Source organism: Ictidomys tridecemlineatus, chromosome 10 (genome assembly GCF_052094955.1).
Source record: "Ictidomys tridecemlineatus isolate mIctTri1 chromosome 10, mIctTri1.hap1, whole genome shotgun sequence".
Classification (NCBI taxonomy): Eukaryota; Metazoa; Chordata; class Mammalia; order Rodentia; family Sciuridae; genus Ictidomys; species Ictidomys tridecemlineatus.
Genome location: NC_135486.1, coordinates 30,344,185 through 30,361,978, shown reverse-complemented (window position 1 = coordinate 30,361,978; position 17,794 = coordinate 30,344,185). Strand labels below are relative to the sequence as shown.

General features: G+C 51.9%; 1 protein-coding gene across 2 annotated transcripts in view; it reads left to right on the top strand.

Moving 5' to 3' along the window:
* The window catches only part of Lmod1 (leiomodin 1), a 39,143-nt gene extending 25,545 nt beyond the window's left edge, over window positions 1–13,598 (top strand). The window contains exons 2-3 of one of the 2 annotated variants that reach the window (XM_005330349.5): window positions 10,178–11,704; window positions 12,881–13,598. In XM_005330349.5, the coding sequence (XP_005330406.2) occupies window positions 10,178–11,704; window positions 12,881–12,907 (1,554 nt within the window). In that variant the 3' untranslated portion in view covers window positions 12,908–13,598. Of the gene's footprint in view, window positions 1–10,177 lie in introns of both variants that reach the window. The other variant, XM_040277235.2, reaches the window with a different exon arrangement.
* Window positions 13,599–17,794: the final 4,196 nt, after the last annotated feature.

Sequence of the window (17,794 nt, the reverse complement as noted above, 5' to 3'; positions counted from 1 at the left end):
CTGGGCTGGGATGAAATGAAGATACAGAAAGTGGCAAGCAGGCATTTACACAGCAAAGCTCTCAAGTGTCTTATTTGTCTCTCCAAAGAGATTTCCTGGCTTCTCCAAAAATGGGGTTTACTATAAGCTTCCCAGCATGAGTCACCAGACCAGTTGGCAAAACATTTAGGTCTGCAGAAAGCAGTGGAGCTGACCCTTCCCTGGCAGAGAAATTCTGCCCTAAGCACCTCCAGGCCCCTGAGATGGGTTCTTCATAACCCAAGAGAAACCAGAATGGCCTGCCTAGGAGGTGTTGCCAGCCCAGCCTTAAGGCAATTGCCACCCCTCCCAGCTGGGTCTTCTCTTTGCAGTAGCATGCAGAGGCCTCTGGTGCAAGAAGTAAGGGTAGAAAGGGCATCCGGAGAAGTGATCGCTCCCACCAGGTCTTCTTTCTAGTGCCTGTGGCAGAACTGCTCCTCAAGGTCAGGTCACCTCCCCCATTCAACACCCCCTTCACTAGAAACTGGGCCCCTGCAAGACTCAAGCAACCAAGGATCCCCTTTCCCTTTGGCAGAGAGTTCGGTGATAGATTGCGTGCAAGAGCCCAGCACCCCCAAGTTTGCACATCATTCATTGTCTTTTCTGGAAGTTGCTTCTGCTCCCCATCGCTTCCAAGGGCAGAGCAGGCACAGAGATGGGTGCACTGCTCCCTGGTGGAGCAGGTCTCCTGCCCAACGGCATCAGGAAAGGCCCTTTTCCAGGGTACCACTGCACCCGCCAAAGTTCATCCTGGGAGAGAAAAATGAGCTGTGGAGTTGCTGTTTACACTAGAGCAGGAGGCCTGAGACCCTCCTGGTTTCTGCTCAGCACTAATATTTATCAGCAGAGATGACTGGTAAGTGCTGCAACAGGACCAGGAGAGGCCAGGCTGCATGGTGGTTCCCTGCGCAGCAGGGCCAGGCAGAGGCTGAGCAGCAGGAGGGGAATGACCACCAATCTCTGCCCCCTCCATGCATTCCATACCTTTTCCCCGGCCACTGACTTGAGGGATTTTACTTTTTTTTAATTTTTTAATGTTTTTTAATTTCTTTGTTTCTCAGGGCTAGGTATGGAACCCAAACCTCATATATGCTGGGCAAGAACTCTACCATTGGTCTATTCCCGCAGCCCAGGTCTTGCTTTTCTATTTTATTTTGTTTTTGCTATGAACTGAATTATTTTAAGATAATTTTCTCTTTCTCTTTTTTTTTTTTTTTTTTTTGGTACCAGAATTTAACCCAGGGGTGCTGAACCAACTGAGCCACATCCCCAGCCCTTTCTATTTTTTATTTTGAGACAGGGTCTCACTAAGTTGCTTAGGGCCTTGCTTTGTTGCTCAGGCTGGCTTTGAACTTGCAGTCCTCCTGCCTCAGAATCCTGAATTGCTGGGATTACAGCTGTGTGCCACTGCACCCAGTGGTAATTCTTTTTTTTTTTTTAATAAAAATTTTCTTCCTAATCATAGAAGTAGTTCAGATTTTAGATATGTCTTTGAAATGAAAACGTTAAATTGTTACCTTGCATTGTAACCAAAGTAAAAAGTCCAGACGGTCAATCTGAACCTCTAAGGACAGCAGGAAGAAAGGGAAGAGTTTTCCAAGGGATAGGAACATCTTTGCAAATGTGCCAAGGCCTAGCTGCCTCAGGCACTTAAGAGTTTTGCAGGATGGATGGAGACTGGGGTGGTGGGCTGGGGAGGCCAACTCATCAAGAGAGGACTTCAGCGGCCAGGTCAGGAGGGGCCTACAAGTCTGCACTTGTCCTGAGGGTGTTGGGGAACAACTGAGAGGTTTTAGGCCAAGAAATGAGTTGAGGGATGTGTGTGTGTGAGTGTGAGAAGGGCCCCAGGCTGCAGCGTGGAGATTCTCCTGGAGGACATCAACAAAATCAGCAGCTCAGGCAAGGGGTTGCAAGCTACAGGGTTGGGACTTTGGCCATCACTGGTGACCAGGCTGAGGGTATTGGCAAGTTGATGAATGACAGGGCTAGATAGGACAGGAGGTGACACAGTCAAGATGGCTGGAATAGAGAAGTCAGAATTTGGGCCTCATTCCTGCAGTTCCACTGATGAGCGGATACCCAAAGGAGTTGAGAATAATGACTCAGAAATTAGGACACATATGTTTGTAACAGCATTATTCAGAAGGGCCACAGCTAACCCGAGTGTCCCTCAACAGATGAATGAATCGACAAAATGTGGTATGTACATACAGTGGAATAGTATTCTGCCTTTAAAAGGAAAAGAATGCTTGAATTTGAATGTTTGAAATGTCTCCTTGCCCAGGTAGTATATTGCAGAACTTAAGTTGTGGCTCAAGCGGTAGCGCGCTCGCCTAGCATGCGTGCGGCCCGGGTTCGATCCTCAGCAGCACCACATACCAACAAAGATGTTGTGTCCACCGAGAACTAAGAAAAGATAAATAAATGTTAAAATTCTCTCTCTCTCTCTCTCTCTGTGCCCCTCTCTCTCACTCTCTCTTTAAAAAAAAAAAAAAAAAAAAAAAAAAAAAAAAAAGTTTCACTGTCCCTCACTATGTGAAAGGGGTGAGTGTTGGGATTGCTTCTTAGGTACTATGGTAATGTGAGAATCATTAGGTCATGAAGGAAAAATATTATGGGAAACAGTGGGAAAGGAAAACCACTCACAACACAGCTGAGGGTCCCTGAATGCGAAGGGCCCTGGCTCCCACCAGCCACCCTGGGCAGGCCCCTCCCCCCAGCTTCCTCCTGCTGAGACTAAAGCCTAGGGAGTCTCTGCCTGCTCTGTCTGGACTTGGGAGAAGCACTTAGCGTGGTGTCTGGCACCATGTAAGCACTACTAGGTGGTTGTGGAGATTAGTATCAGCATTCTTATTTAGTGTTGGGTGGCCGGGTAGAAGAGCTGTCTCTGGGGACTAGGTGTTCTGGGGAAAGAGTGGATTAGCTTGTGGCCCCACTCACACACCACAGTGTAATACAACTGGCCTCCTCACCCCCTGGTTCCACATCCGCAGATTCAACTAGCTGTGGATAGACTATACTAAAAAATTAAAAATAACAGTATAGCAGTCAAAATAATATGGATTTTAAAATACAGTATTAACTAGTTACATGTAGTTTACATTGCTTTACGTATTATACGTAATCTAGAGATGATTTAAAGCATTCGGAGGATGTGCCTAGGTTCGATGTGAACACTAGGCCATTTTTTATTAGGGACTTGAGCATCTACAGACTTTGGTGTCTGAAGGGCTCCTGGAGCCAATGCCCTATGGATACTGAGGAAGATGGTAGAGGGGTTCAAAGTCTGGAGCCTGAGAACCTGAACTTGAGTCCTTGCTTCAACATTATTAGCTGTGGGTTCCTGGGCTTCCATTTCTTCTTCTCTAAAATGAGGATGACATTACTCAGTCCCCGGTGGGCCACGGTAGGGAGCATGGGAGTTGGTTACCATCCAGGAACACATGGAACAGCATGTCAGGCAGCTCTGGAGAGGTCAGTCTTGTCAGGCTGGAGAGGGGAGGTGTTAAGAACCCGTGGGAGTGCTCCCTGGACTGAGGATTTGGGGAAAAGCGTTGAGCAAAGGTCCTGGACCTTTTCTCAGGTGGACTGGCAGCCCAGGGTGGAGGTCGTGCCCCTCAGACAAAGGGGCTTAAAGTTGGGAAGTGAGCTCCCCCAGCGCCAGGGTTTCTGTGGCTTCCTCACCCCGTAGAAGGAACAGTCTGACTTTTGCCATTCCCAGACCTGAGGCAGGACCATCTGCAGATGGGCATCTCTCTGCCAGGGGGCTGATCCTGTGTACTACCCTCGGGAGCTGACCCACTTGCTCACAAGTGGCTGGGCTGACCACTGGGGAGCCTGGGAAAGCCAGAGAGAGGCCAGGTAGGGTGAGGCTGGGCAGCAGGAGTCCCGGATGCTTGCGAGTGCAGCTGTTCTTAGCTCTGTGACTGCACCGGCCCTGGCTTCTCAGCCCAGAGCTCACCAGGTGCACGCCTCCCTTGGGGGTGCCCACATTACCCTCTCTGAAGCCCTGAGCCTTTGAGAGGTTGTGTCCAGATGGCCCGCATTCGTTTTGAGGATGCAGGGGAAAAGCCTCCAGGACTGGGTCATGTTTACTGAGTGTTCACTAGTAGGCTCCAGGTTGGGAGCAGGCCTCATGGGGACATCTGCACACCGCTGGTGTTGACGGGCCAGACTGGGGTGATGTGGGTGTCTCTGGGCCTGGCCCCTCTTTGTTGCAGACAGCCTCCATGTGGATTACTGGATGGTGCGCGTGGCTGTCCTGCCAACAAGCCTTCCCGGAGTACCAGGCTGTGCGAAGCCCTTGCAGGGCATCTTCCATGCTGTCCTGCTGTGGTCAGGGGCTGGGCGCTCCAGATGTGCAGAGTGGTCAGTGGTCTCAGAAAGCATGGGAGGAGGTGGCACTGCAGCCCCACATCATAGGACAAAGGCTCCCATCCCCAAATTAGGAATTCTATGTTAAGTCCCTATTTTTATGAGACTAACTGTACTCCAGCACGGGAGGAACTGAGTGTATGTGTGGTCGTGTGTACAAGCCCTTGAACATTCCGAAAAGTTTCTTTCCAGAGATGTTAGCTGAAGGGGAGGAAGGTTATGGGCTCACTCTCTCCTCGTTGCCTGTTTCCTCCCCACATCTCCAGCCCCATCTCTGAGGCTTCGGTTTCCTCATCAGCCTCTTACAATTAGGAGGGGTGAAGAGAGCTTCCCTCAGAACTTGTCCTCAAGGGCCAGTGGAGACGGTTTGTGTTTCCTAGAGTGGGGGACTTTGGAATAGGGGAGGCTGGCAGGGGATGCTGTGAGGTGCCCAGACGTTGTCTACTGCCAGGCAGGAGGTGAGAAAGGGGCTGCCTGACCTTTTTAGGGGGTTGCATAATCCAGTGTGGAGCCCCAGGGTGATCAGTCTTGTGCATATAAGACAAATTCAGAGGGCCTAAGTAACTTACCCAAGGTCACACAGCTAGCAGGGGGCAGAGCTGGGATTTGCACATGGGCCAACCAGGCAGTTGGGCTTCCATGCCGCCATGGTTAGACCTTTGCCAGAACAATCCCCAGTTTTCCTGATAGCTCTGAAGGGGACCTATGGCTCTCTAGGGGCAATGCCAGTTATTAAAAGATGTGTCTAATGAACTGGACAGAGCCTCAGTAGAGGAATGCTGTGTCACAGACCACATTTCCTGTGGTCCCTTCCCAGACTGCCAGCCCTGGCGATCCTATTTTCCCCAAACAGCCGTGGACCCTCCCAAAACTGCTTGCTAGGAGAATCTAGAAACTTTCTTCTTGGTGGTAAATAAAAGAGTCACATGGAGTGAGGCAGGAGACTGGGGGGACGACTCCCTTGATCCCCACCAGTCGGGCCCGTCTGCTTGCCTGCCCTTCACACCAGCCCTGAAAGCGAGCTGCTGTCCCAGGGGACCTGTGGCCAGTTCCTCCCAGCCCTCCCTTGTGTAGACAGATGACACTGGCAGCCGAAGTTCCTGAGACCAGGAGGTCACCAGGTGGCAGGAGGGAGTGCCCCCTGCTGGGACAGCTTCTTGAGAAGAGCAGGGGAGTGAGATCTTGTGCAAGACCAGGAAGGACAGGTGGCAAGGGGTCAGCACGTTGGGAGCAGGACTAGGAGATGTCCCATTTAAAAGTGACCTTGAACTGGGGGAAGCAAGAAGCAGGCCACTGCCAAGGTAGAAATGCATTTTCTAGTGAGTTCTGGATCCACACGCAGGAGCCTGTCAATGTCCTCAGGGACAATGGCAGCTAAGGCCTGGGAAGAGGGTCTACCAAAAGCCGAGCTGGGAACCTGAAGCCCTGCATCCAGCCTGGAGCTCCAGCTGGGGGCGTTCTGGATGCCTCCAGCCAGAAGCCCTTGGAGGTACTGAGCAGGACACAGCAAGAGGGCCAGTGCCATCTGAGTCAGCATAACCTCAGTCTTGCTTTAGGGAGAAACAAAGGTGCCTGACTTCACAACGGGGTTATCACACGTGAGGGGTACAGTCATGCAGGCGCCCCGCTCTCCATCACTCTGTCTCTCCCAGGCAAGTGGCTGGAAAGGGGACACAAGCAAAAGCAAAAGCAGAAGTCTTGTGCCTTCTGATCGCCTAGGGTCCTCCTGCAGACTCCTGGCAGCTGTCTGGGCTAGGATGGCTCTCAGAGGGGCAGACACCTCCTCCTCAGGTGCTGGGTCACAGGAAGGAAAGAGATGAGCTGGGAGGAGTTGGCATGAGCCAGCAGGGGTTCAGCGAGCGAGTGCTGAGCGCAGACTCAGAGGCTTTGACTCTTATATGCAGAAAGTTCTCACTTTTTAAGTTTAGACAATTGTCTGTCTTTATGTCTTTATATACAAATGTCTCTGGATAGACAATTCTCCTCTGCTCTTTTGGCAAGGGAGGTGGTAAATTGTTCTCTTCTCTGCAGTTAGATAAGACTCCACAGGGAATCCTATCAGAAGACCCCTGTGAGGAAAAAGATGGTGTGTTCTGCCCATTGACCCCACCAGGGGCATTGAAAATGGATCCAACTCATGTGACCATCCCAGTCCTTTTTATTTTTTATTTGCTTAAGGCCTTGTTAAGTTGCTGACGCTGGCCTCAAACTTCCAATCCTCTTGTCTCAGGCTCCCCAGTGGTGCACCACTGTGCCCAGCCCCACTAGAGGCTTTCCATTCCCCTGCTTATGGGCTTTCCCTACGCCTTCAGTTTTTCCCAAGGGGGAAAAGATATTGCTACTTAGGTCTCCCAACTAGAGGATACAAACTTTCATTCTATGGAAGTTCTTTGTCATGGCTAACTTAAAACCCCTTTTGCTATAAGGAACAAACTAAAGACTATGGACAGGAACACAAGCAAAAATAACCTCTGGAGGTCACCAGGATGCACCACTAGTTCTAGAAACAAAAAGAAGTCAGCCTGGACTCCTTCTCAGATAAGCTTGAAGGCGACGGCGTTGCTGTGGGCCGAGGAACTCGCCCCACAGAAATCCCAGGCCAGGGAGGACTCTGGGCTCCTTCTCCTTTTAAGGCAACATCTGAGCTCCCAGGGCTGCTCGAGCCGCAACAAGCCCCAGCCCCACTCATTCCTGGCTATTTGGAGGAAACTGATGATTAATCAGCCCTTTCCCCCTCCCCCACTCGGCCTGTTTTTCATTAGGTTCTTTTTAAAGGGTTGGCACACCTCCCCAGAACAGTCACTTGGCAGATCCTAGCCAAGCAGGACTGCAGCGGAGGGGAAGCACCTGAGAGGGAGTGGCAAGGAGTCCCCCGGAGGACAGAGGGCAGAGGTCAGGACCTGGGATGTCAAGGGCGAAAAGTGCTCAAATGTGGAAAACAAGCCCTGGTTAGGAACGGAGCAAAGGCTCTGAATGGGAGCCCGGAGCCTGATGAGGTTTACTGAGATCCCATGGACAGCAGGGGCACTCGGGGACCCAAGGGATCCTGGGCAGGCAGGGAGGGGGAGCCTTGGCCCCTAATAGGAAGGTCGGATGCAGTGACATTGACTTGGTGGCTGTTTTAGTCAGCTTTTTCACTGCTGTGACTAAGAGATCTGACCAGAACAATTGTAGAAGAGGAAAAGTTTATTTGAAGGCTCATAGTTTCAGAGATCTTAGTTCATAGACAGCAGGCTCCACTCCTCAGGGCTCAAGGTGAGGCAGAACATCATGGTAGAAGAGTGTGGTAGAGGGAAGCAGCTCACGTGGCGACCAGGGAGCAGAGAGAGCCCGCTATCCAGATACAAAACACATACCCCTTGGCCACGCTCCCAACTCCCACCTCCTCCAGCCACACTCACCTGCCTCCAGCCACCACCCAGTTAATCCCATCAGGGAATCAATCCACTGATTATTTAAGGCTCTCACAACCTGATCATTTCTTCTCTGCTCCTTCTTGGATTGTCTCACACGTGAGCTCTTGGGGGACAACTCACATCCAAACCATAACAGTGGCTGTTCGTGAGACAATCAAGCCTAACCCCCAGTTTTTCCTGAACCTGCTGGGTGGAATTGGCTGTCATCTCTCTCTGGGTCCCCAGCTTCTCTCAGTGCAGCCTGTGACTGAGAGGCATGGCAACTCTGCAGTGGACAGTTGGGCCGTGCCTGGTGGGCTCTGAGACATTCTGCTGTGGACACATTCTGGGAAGGGAAGGAGAGGGAGGCAGAAGTCTGCCCTGGGGCATGATGCCTAGGGGCCATGCCATCAGCTCTCACAGCCAAGCTCCAGGTGGATGGAACCACTCTGCATGTGGCATGGGAGGGGAGGAGATTCCCTGGTCACACTGAGGGCAGATCCTTATAAAAGTTCCCTAAAAGGAAACCCATTGGGTTTCCTCATTTACATCCTATTTGCATACTCCTTTACATACAGCAAAGTTATTATCACTTCCCATTCAGGGCAATCATAAGTGGCAAACTCAGTTCCTTGGGGGCCACGGTTGGGGGGGCTCTCGGTCCCCTGTTCCATCAGCACAGCTCCAGGCAGAATCCCATGCATTCTAGGAAGGAGGCAACAAGTGCCCTTTCCAAGGCTCTGTCCACCAGGCTCTGGGCCCCTGGGCTGCCTATCATGAGTCTAGCAGAAGAGCCGAGGACTTCTCTCCAAATACCCAGGGGCCGGTCTCCAATGGCATGTATTTGTGGTTCTGGTACAAACTGTCTCCAAAGGGCTAACCTTGCCCTCCGTTCCCTCTGGGACAAGGAGTGCCTTTCTTCCTTCCCCTCTTTCCACACCTCACTGGGCTCTCTTTAAAGAAACCCTCCATGCTCAGGCCATGCTCTCTCAATGCGCCTTTAAGGAAGGTCCTCCCAGCATCCCTTGGAGTCCCAGTTGGACAGTTAAATTTAATGCTGTATCGTAGGTAACCTGCTGCTTCCTCCGCTCCTGTGGTGGGGATGTGCACTAGGTCCTCTTGAAATGGCTCCTCGACTTCATGAAGCAAGAAATATCCCTCTCCCCCAGGGAGGTGCTGGGTGGCTGGTGGACACTCAAGCCTCCATTGTGTTCCCCTGACTCCATCCCACAGCCTCCCCAAGCAGCAGCCCACATTTGCATGGTCAAAGTGGAGTTGCAGAATCCTAGTGGACTCCAGGGCTACCTACAGGAGAGGCTTGACCTTAGCAAAATTTTTACTAAAAAATAAAGACTAGGGCTGGGAATGCAGCCCAGTGGAAGAGTACTACCCCAACATGCATCAAGCCCTGGGTCCATCCCCAGCATTGCAATAAATAAATAAATAAGTAAAAGACAACACTAGGAACTTCTGAAGAGACACACGTTTTGCAATTTGCTGTAAAAGTACATCTTTTGGTCTGTTACCTACTTTTTAATAATTAGCTCCTTGTTTCAATGAGATGATGATGCTAGGTAGAATTTATGAATATCCTTAATTGGTAAAATGTTAGCAACCCTGTCTCGATTCTTTCAATTTCTTTTTTCTTTGTAAATGTACTGGCTTATAACATTCCAGTATCTGAGAATTAGTGACCTCCCCTTGGCAGCAGGGCTGGGACTAGGTGTGAGGCAGTGTGAACCTGAGCACAGAACGCAGGGGCAGAAGCCACGTGAGATGGCGCACACCTATAATCCCAGCAACTTGGGAGGCTGAGACAGGAGGATTCCGAGTTCAAGACTAGCCTCCGCAGCTTAGCAAGAGCCTGTCTCAAAACAGAGGAAAAAGGACTGGGGATATAGCTCAGTAGCAGGAGCACTTGCCTCGCATGTGCAAGGTTCTGAGTTCAATCTACAGCACTGGAAAAAAAAAATTCAAAACAGGATCAGTGTTGGTGATTTTCACTTTTTCCTCAGGTGCTAGCATTGTTGGAAGCAGTCCTTCTAAGGGGGTCAGAGGTGCCATGGGTAAAGCATCCATGACAGGAAAGGCAAACCTGGGTCTGAAGATGCTCTGGGAGAGAAACTGCGCATAGTCCAAACCTCTGCAGGTGTTCTTTCTGGCATCTCATGACCCGTGGCGGAGTGTGACACTGGCCCGTTCTCTCCAGCTGGAATCCCGCAAAGCCCCACTTTGGCTATTCTCTCAGGGACATGCCCATCACTCTCCAAACACCCAGTGTCCTTCAGAGGCCCAAGGGCAGTTGTATAAGTGCTCCCTCGCTTGTCCTGTAACCCGCTCCTCTACTGAAGCCAGCTCTTCATGTTTATTTTTCTTTTCTGAATTCTTAGGAAAGCAAGCAAGTGGAGACCAGAGCTGATGCCAAGAATGGAGAGGAAAGGGGCAGAGATGCCAGCACCAAGGCCCTGGGCCCCAGACGGGACTCAGACCTGGGAAAGGAGCCAAAGAGGGGTGGACTAAAGAAAAGCTTCTCCAGAGACAAAGAGGAAGCTGATGGCAGGAGTGGGGAGAAGCCAAAGGAGGAGAAGGTGATCAGGGGCATCGACAAGGGCCGGGTCAGGGCTGTGGTGGACAAGAAGGAAGCAGGGAAGGACGGGAGAGGAGACGAGAAGACGGTGGCCGTCAGGAAGGAAGAGGAGAAGAGACGGAGTGACAGGAGTTCAGGCCTGATCAAGGACAAGGACAAGGACAAGGACAAGAAGAACGAGGAGGTGAAGGAGCTGGCCAAGAGAGGGGACAGTGAGAAGGTGAAGGGGGACAGCAGGAGCACAGATGCCAGACGGGAGGACGAGAAGACCAAAAGAGCCACTGGGGACACAGACAGGAAAAAGGAGGAGGAGGGGGCAAAAAGAAGAACCCAGGACAGGGACGTGAAAAAGGAGGTTGAGAAAGTCCAGAGGGAGGAGTCCCCAAGTGAGAAGGAGGCCCAGGAAGAGAGCAAGATCAAGACAGCCGAGAAACAGGCCGCTGGAGGCCCCAGCAAACCCTCGGAGGGGCCCCCCAGGGCGGAGGAGGAAGCGGCCCCCAGCATCTTTGACGAGCCTCTGGAGAGAGTGAAGAACAACGACCCGGAGATGACGGAAGTGAACGTCAACAACTCGGACTGCATCACCAACGAGATCCTGGTCAGGTTCACCGAGGCCCTGGAGTTCAACACCGTGGTCAAGGTGTTCGCCCTGGCCAACACGCGCGCGGACGACCACGTGGCCTTCGCCATCGCCATCATGCTCAAGGCCAACAAGACCATCACCAGCCTCAACCTGGACTCCAACCACATCACGGGCAAGGGCATCCTGGCCATCTTCCGAGCTCTCCTCCAGAACAACACGCTGACTGAGCTGCGCTTCCACAACCAGCGGCACATTTGCGGGGGCAAGACGGAGATGGAGATCGCCAAGCTGCTCAAGGAGAACACCACCCTGCTCAAGCTCGGCTACCATTTTGAGCTTGCCGGGCCCCGAATGACCGTCACCAACCTGCTGAGCCGCAACATGGACAAGCAGCGACAAAAGCGTCTGCAGGAGCAAAGGCAGGCCCAGGAAGCCAGCGGAGAGAAGAAGGACCTGCTGGAGGTGCCCAAGGGAGGGGCCCTGGCCAAGGGCTCCCCCAAACCTTCACCCCAGCCATCTCCCAAGCCTGCTCCAAAGAACTCCCCAAAGAAAGGGGGTGCTCCAGCTGCCCCTCCCCCTCCTCCCCCGCCCCTGGCTCCACCCCTTATCATGGAGAACCTGAAGAACTCCCTCTCCCCAGCCACTCAGAGGAAAATGGGAGACAAAGTCCTCCCTGCCCAGGAGAAGAACTCACGTGACCAGCTCCTGGCCGCCATCCGCTCCAGCAACCTTAAACAGCTGAAGAAGGCAAGTTGCTGTGGGCGTGGCCACAGGGCAGGGTGCCCAGGGGCTGACAGGAGAGGGCAGTTATAACAGGCCAGCATGCAGACACTCCTGCAGGTGCACCCAGACCCCGGGACCTGCAGGTCATCTCAGCCATGCTCCTGCCCCCAGGCAGGCCACATCTGTATCTCCCTTACAGGTGGGACTCTATGCTTCCTTTAGCCTCGCCCTCCACACCTGGAACTCCTTCACCAGCCATCAAACCTGTTGCTCCTGCTAATGGAGAGGCAGCCTCCACACATGGAGTGTAGCTGTGGCTCTTCCTCTAGGTTGTCTTCTCCTTCCCCTCCCCCTTAAAACTGGAGATATCGAACCCAGGGGCTCTTTGTCACTGAGCTATCTCCCCAGTCTTTTTTATTTTAAAAAGGTCTTGATAAATAGCTTAGGCTGGCCTCAAACTTAGGATCCTCCTGCCTCTCATCCTCTGGGCAGGAGGAATTATAGGCCTGTACCACTGCACCTGGCTTCTTCCTCCGAGTCTCCTTTTCTCCATTTCCCCAAACAAAAGTGATATTGGTTTTATGTAATCCCCTCTCAGGATCAGCCCAGTTCTATGGGTCAGTCTATCCCAAAGGTTTGCCCTCAGTATAGTTTACCTTTGACTAACCAGTGCAATGGACACATGGATCATCCCTGGGCACCCTACTTCTCATAGTCCTGCCTCCCTGGATGACAAAGTCCATCGTCATTTGCCTGTCTGAGTGAATATCCTACTCTCACATTATTTGCCACTGGACACCATGAGATAAAGGACAACCTCACTTATAATTCTAGTGGTCATCTGATGACATCCAGGTTTTTTGTTAACTTTTTGTGATACTGGGTATTGAACCTACCACTAAGCTACATCCCCAGCACACACAACCCCTTTTAAATTTGAAACAGGTCCTTGATGAATTGCTGAGGCTGGCCTTGAATTTTTGATCCTCCTGCCTCAGCCTCCCAATTTGCTGGGCTCTGATGTCTAGTTGTTACAGAACAGGAGAAATGCTCCTTCAGTGTCAATACCTCATACATTCATCCCACAGACACATATTGAGAGGTGTGGGATGGTGTACTTCCAGAAGGGAGGGAGGTGAGATGAATTCCAGAGGCCCAGTTGCCAAACTCCTTGCTCTAACCTGTCTCTCTGCCCTACAGGTGGAAGTGCCCAAGCTGCTTCAGTAGGACCAGGCTGCCGGGCTCTGGTGCCAAGGCCATGACAGCCCTGGCTCACATCCAGGGCTGCACAGACCCTGTCCACACCACTCTGGCTGACCTGCTGTGGCTGTCCCTGTTCTGCCATGGGAGAGCTCAAGGCCTGGGCCACACTCAAGGGAGGACGCTGCATCTCCTCTCACCTTCCTTTTCTTGTCTCTGGGGCTCTCCAAAAATTGCTTTGATGCCTGGAGCTGAGGTTTCTGGACAAGAAGAGTTTTTTTGTGTGTGCATCATGGAGAAGATGGCACTGCCCAGGCCCTTTGTAGTTGGCACGCTTCAAAAGGCCTATGATCCAGGAAAGATGTCCCCAGGGACCACATATCCAGCCCCACTGCCCTTCAGGGCCAGGATCCAGGCCACTGAGGAGCCCTTGGGGCAAAGCTGCTGGGCCAGTGGTACTCTGAGGGGCAATGGCAGAGGGAGCCAGGGCATGGGAGTCCAAGGGGAGAGTAGGAGGGGCTGAGGACACGGAGGGCAGCTGGCCTGGATGGTCAGTGCCCGGTGGGATTGGGCTCCAGAGGAGAGGAAAGGAACAGACCTGAAGGTTTGATGCCAAAGCAGACATTTTCCTCACACCCACCCGCTGTTGTAAAAATAGCTGTGTATCTGTTTTTCCATAAGATTTTGATAATATATACAAACCTTTAGCTGAGAGTCACTATGTCTCACCTCTGTCATATACTATAGGTCCTGATACCCAGGGCTCCCAGGAAAGCTCTAGAAGCTCAGGTTCCCTGCCTCACTGTACAAGTTGACCATAAACTCAGTTTACCACCACTAAAGGATCACATGGGGGGAAGCCTAAGCTCTGGGTGCAGGGCCCCCAAAGTAGTTGTCCTGGGTGTGCTTCTGAATAAGGCTTCCTGCCTGGACTCAGTTCCAGAGCTGGTCTCAGGGTAACAGGGCAGAGCCAAGCTTGGGGCCCTAGATGGCTATATTAGGCAAGTTCAGGGGATGCTCATTCCATGACTCTTCCCAACTTTGGGCTCACAGCCAGCTCCCTACAGCAGTCATAGGCCCAGGAAGAAAAGTGGAGGGACCATGCAGGGAGTAGCACCCACACCAGATTCCAGGGTACACTCTACCTCAGAAGGTATGAGCTGAAGCTAAGCCATTTCCCCCTATGCCTGCTGGGTTATGTTCACTAGCTAGATGCTTTTTATTTTTCCGGTTATCCTTCAACTCTGTGAGGTGGATACTAATGTTCTCTCCATTTTGCAGATAAAGTTTGAGACAGAGATTAACTGTCTATGATCACACAACTAGCAAAAGGCAGAGGGCGCAGGTCTTGAGCCTTCAGAGCTGCTTCTCATAACAGATCCTCCTGCTTACCCCCATCCCACTGAGATGAGACTGGTGATGGTGCTTCAGGAAAGCACTGAAACCTAACAGAACCAATCTCCAAATCTTCAGGCTTCAACAGAACCTGTCACCTTAGAGCCCTTTCTACCAAACTTGAACGCGGTTTAGCCAGAGGAGAAGCCTACTCCCTTCCTCCACCCTCCTGGGGGATCCTGCCTGGGCCTGGGATGATGTAATCATTTCTCTGGTGCCTCTGAACTTGATGCGGGGGCACAGCGCCATCTGGGGGTAGACAGCTTCCCGCGTTCTCCCGCTGCTCCTCTAGGTGCTCTGGGGACCTGGAGGAGGCTACCTGGGCCAGGAAAAGAAGGGCGGATGGGACTGGGAGCCTGTCGCACCCTAGGTGACTGTTTTGGGGGCTCTGCTCGAGGTCTTGGAGGGCCAAAGAAGAGGGCTAGGCACGCAGCGGACGCGGGCACTCACGACCTGTTCTGTTGTGGGAGAGGGTACGGTACTCGCCGGGACGCATTTCTGCAGGACCTGGTCGCACCGCTGCCCACCTGCTCCTCTCGCACTGGGAGTCAGGGGTTTGCTGGCTTCACAGGGAGTCAGGGGATTGCTGGCTTTCCCTTTCTGAAACCCAGGGGGAAAGAGCCAGAGATGTTTTATCCTAATCCAGAGTATGAGCTTCAAAGAAAGCATTGACTTGTCCAAGACGATGAATCCGGACTCAAACCCAGGTCTCCTGACAACCAGTCCATCATGCATACATCTAGAAGAAGCCACGACTCAGTTCTGCAGAGTCAGCCTGCAGTCCCAGTCGGAATACCCTGGACGACGCCGCCAGCCCCCAGCTCTCCCCGTCCCCATCAACTTCTGGCGGTTCCCTTTCCAGCTCTCCTGCTCCTCTGGCTTAGTCCTTACGGCCGGGGTCCCACCCTGTCTGGCCTCACCCCTGCAGGAAAAGTGCCCTTCCCACCTACCTTCGGTCCCCAGGAAACTCCAGAGCCTGGCCCTAGTCATGGACAGGCACTTGGGGCCTGCCGAGGCTCTTGCCAGACTTACTGTCACAGGAGCTCCAGAGGCTCCCGGCTCCAGTCTCACTCACTCCAGATCTCCTCCTCACTCACCCCTCTTCAAGAAACAAAAGTTCTGGGCAAGTTTCACTCAGGATCGTGCTTTTGGAAGACCAGGGGCTGGAGTGCTATACACACACTGTGGTTCCCGTTGGTAGCTCTCTGCGGGAGCCTCTGAAGTCAGCCTTAAGTAGGACCCTTGAGTGCCTCCCCGGCAGCCCCGCCTTGCCTGCGCAACTTCTCCTCTCTTGGCTCCCACCTCCAGCCCCCTAGATCCTCTTCCCTTACCGGCTCTGCCTTCCTTCACTACCAGCCCCCTTGAAGCTCTGCCTCCCTGATCAAGTTGTTCCTTTGTGGGATTTTGTGGTTTTGTTTTCTGCAGAGCTGGTGATCATATCCAGGGCTTCTTGCCACATTTTCTGTTTATTTTTTTATACTGGGGATTGAACCCTGGGGTATGCTAGATCCAGACCCGGTTTGTGTAAAAAAGCTTCATCTGGGCTTCCTAGACCTGCCCATCTTAGAATGCTCAGTGTTCCCTTGCAACCTAGCAAGATCCTATTTACACTATGGGGTTACCCCAATCCTTCTTGCCTTTCTAGGGTGCCTGACTGGTTTTCAGGGGTGCTAGCTGAAGAACAAGGTGACAGGAAGGGACAGTGACAGCTCCTGGCTTCACTCTGCCCTACTGGGCCTTCCCTACTCCCCTGATGGTGAGCCCCAGGAGATGGAGTCAGAGATTAGCATGCTTTGGGAGAGATGAAAGAGTATTGCCCTCATTTAAAGCATCCTGGTATGTGACAGGGTCCTCTGCTCAGAGTATGTAGAAGCCACTGTCAGGGCTTTTCCTTTTTTCTTAGAATTCTTACTTTTAGTGTGTTGCAAAGTTAACTATAAACTGGGGAGCTCCGCACCTTCTCCCTGCCTCGACTCTAGACCACAAAATAACTGCGCATTGTCCTGGGCTGTTGACTCAAGGATAATTAATTCTGTAATTATGGCCTACATAAATTACGCCAATTTCTCTTGGAAACTCAGAATACTTATCAGGCACATCTTTCTTCCTCCCAGCTTTGGAACAGAGGAATCTGGGCTCCAAACCTCAATGACCTGGTCATCTTCTCTCCTGAAGTATGAAGGCAGAACCACTCTGTGGACCCAGAGCCACCCTTTGGCCCCACTCTCAGAACAAAAGCAGATTTGCAGCTGTGGCCCCAGGTCTGTCCTCACCAGCATCAGGTGCTCCTCCCTGTCTGGGTCAGATCCAGGATCCTTGACTATTTCACTGAATGGGGAAGCTGCGAATGCAGTGGGGGCAGAATTCTGTCTCAGCAAATCTCAGACCCTGGCCCCAAAGCACTAGTTCAGGAACTCCTGCCTTTCAGGCTGTGTGACAAGAGGTAATTCCCCAGAGTATGTAGGTAGCAGAGGGCCTGCAGCATAGTCAGCACAAAGGCCCTATCCAGAACCCAGCTAGGTTGCAGGACCGGAGAGGTCCAATAGCCTGAGGGGCAAGGCAAGAGAGCAGGGCCTGTGGCTACACTGAGCTTCAGGAACTGGGAGAAAGGGACTGGGAAAAGGAGGGAACATTGGGTGGTGGTGGTGGTTTTGCCAAACTTAGCTGACACTATGCCCACTTGAATTAAAACCTATAAGCCAGGTTTGGTGGCATACGCCTGTAATACCAGGGAGGTTGAGGCAGGAGAATTTCCAGTTCAAGGCCAGCCTTGGTAACCTAGTGAGCCTGTCTCAAACTAGAAAGGACTGGGATGTAATTCAGTGGTTATGAGCTCCTGTGTTTAATTCCCAGCAAAAACAAAAACAAACAAAAAAACCCTATAAAACTAGGATGGCCAGTTTGGTAGTAGAGTACTTGCCTAGCAGGTATGAGGCCTTGGGTTCTACCTTTTTTTTTCCTATTTTGAAAAAAAACCAAAAAATTATAAATTTCCCTTCTCTAATTCTGTCACCAGAAAAGTCTTAAGAACACAAGGAGCCCCGGGGGCTCAGCAGTGGAAGATGGACAGCTCCAAGTACTTACTGCCCCTCCCAGGTTCCTTCTTATAAGCAGCCTTCATGGGAGAAGGAGAAATGAGGTCATATCCCTCACTGCTTAGGCTCAGTGGGGGCCCTGATATGGGCCTGGGGGCCAAAGAAGTAATCTGGTCAGGAAGGACTTCTGAGTCAGCATCTTCAAGTTTGCTGGGGGCTGTTCATTAATACTTTTTTGGGATGGGCTTTGGGCCTAGGGCTTTTCCCGGACTTCATTAACATTCCAAGAGTTGTTCAACTTTTCCCAGAATTCATTCTAAACATGGCCTCCATTTTGGATCTTACTCGATATTAGACCCAATTTACCTAACTACACTGACTACCTAACTTTAAATCTGGCTTCAGTATCTTCAGGGTCCCTTGATGACCAAGCAGTTGACAGAAGCACCCTGTACCAGCCCCATGGATGCCATCATCCCTCCAT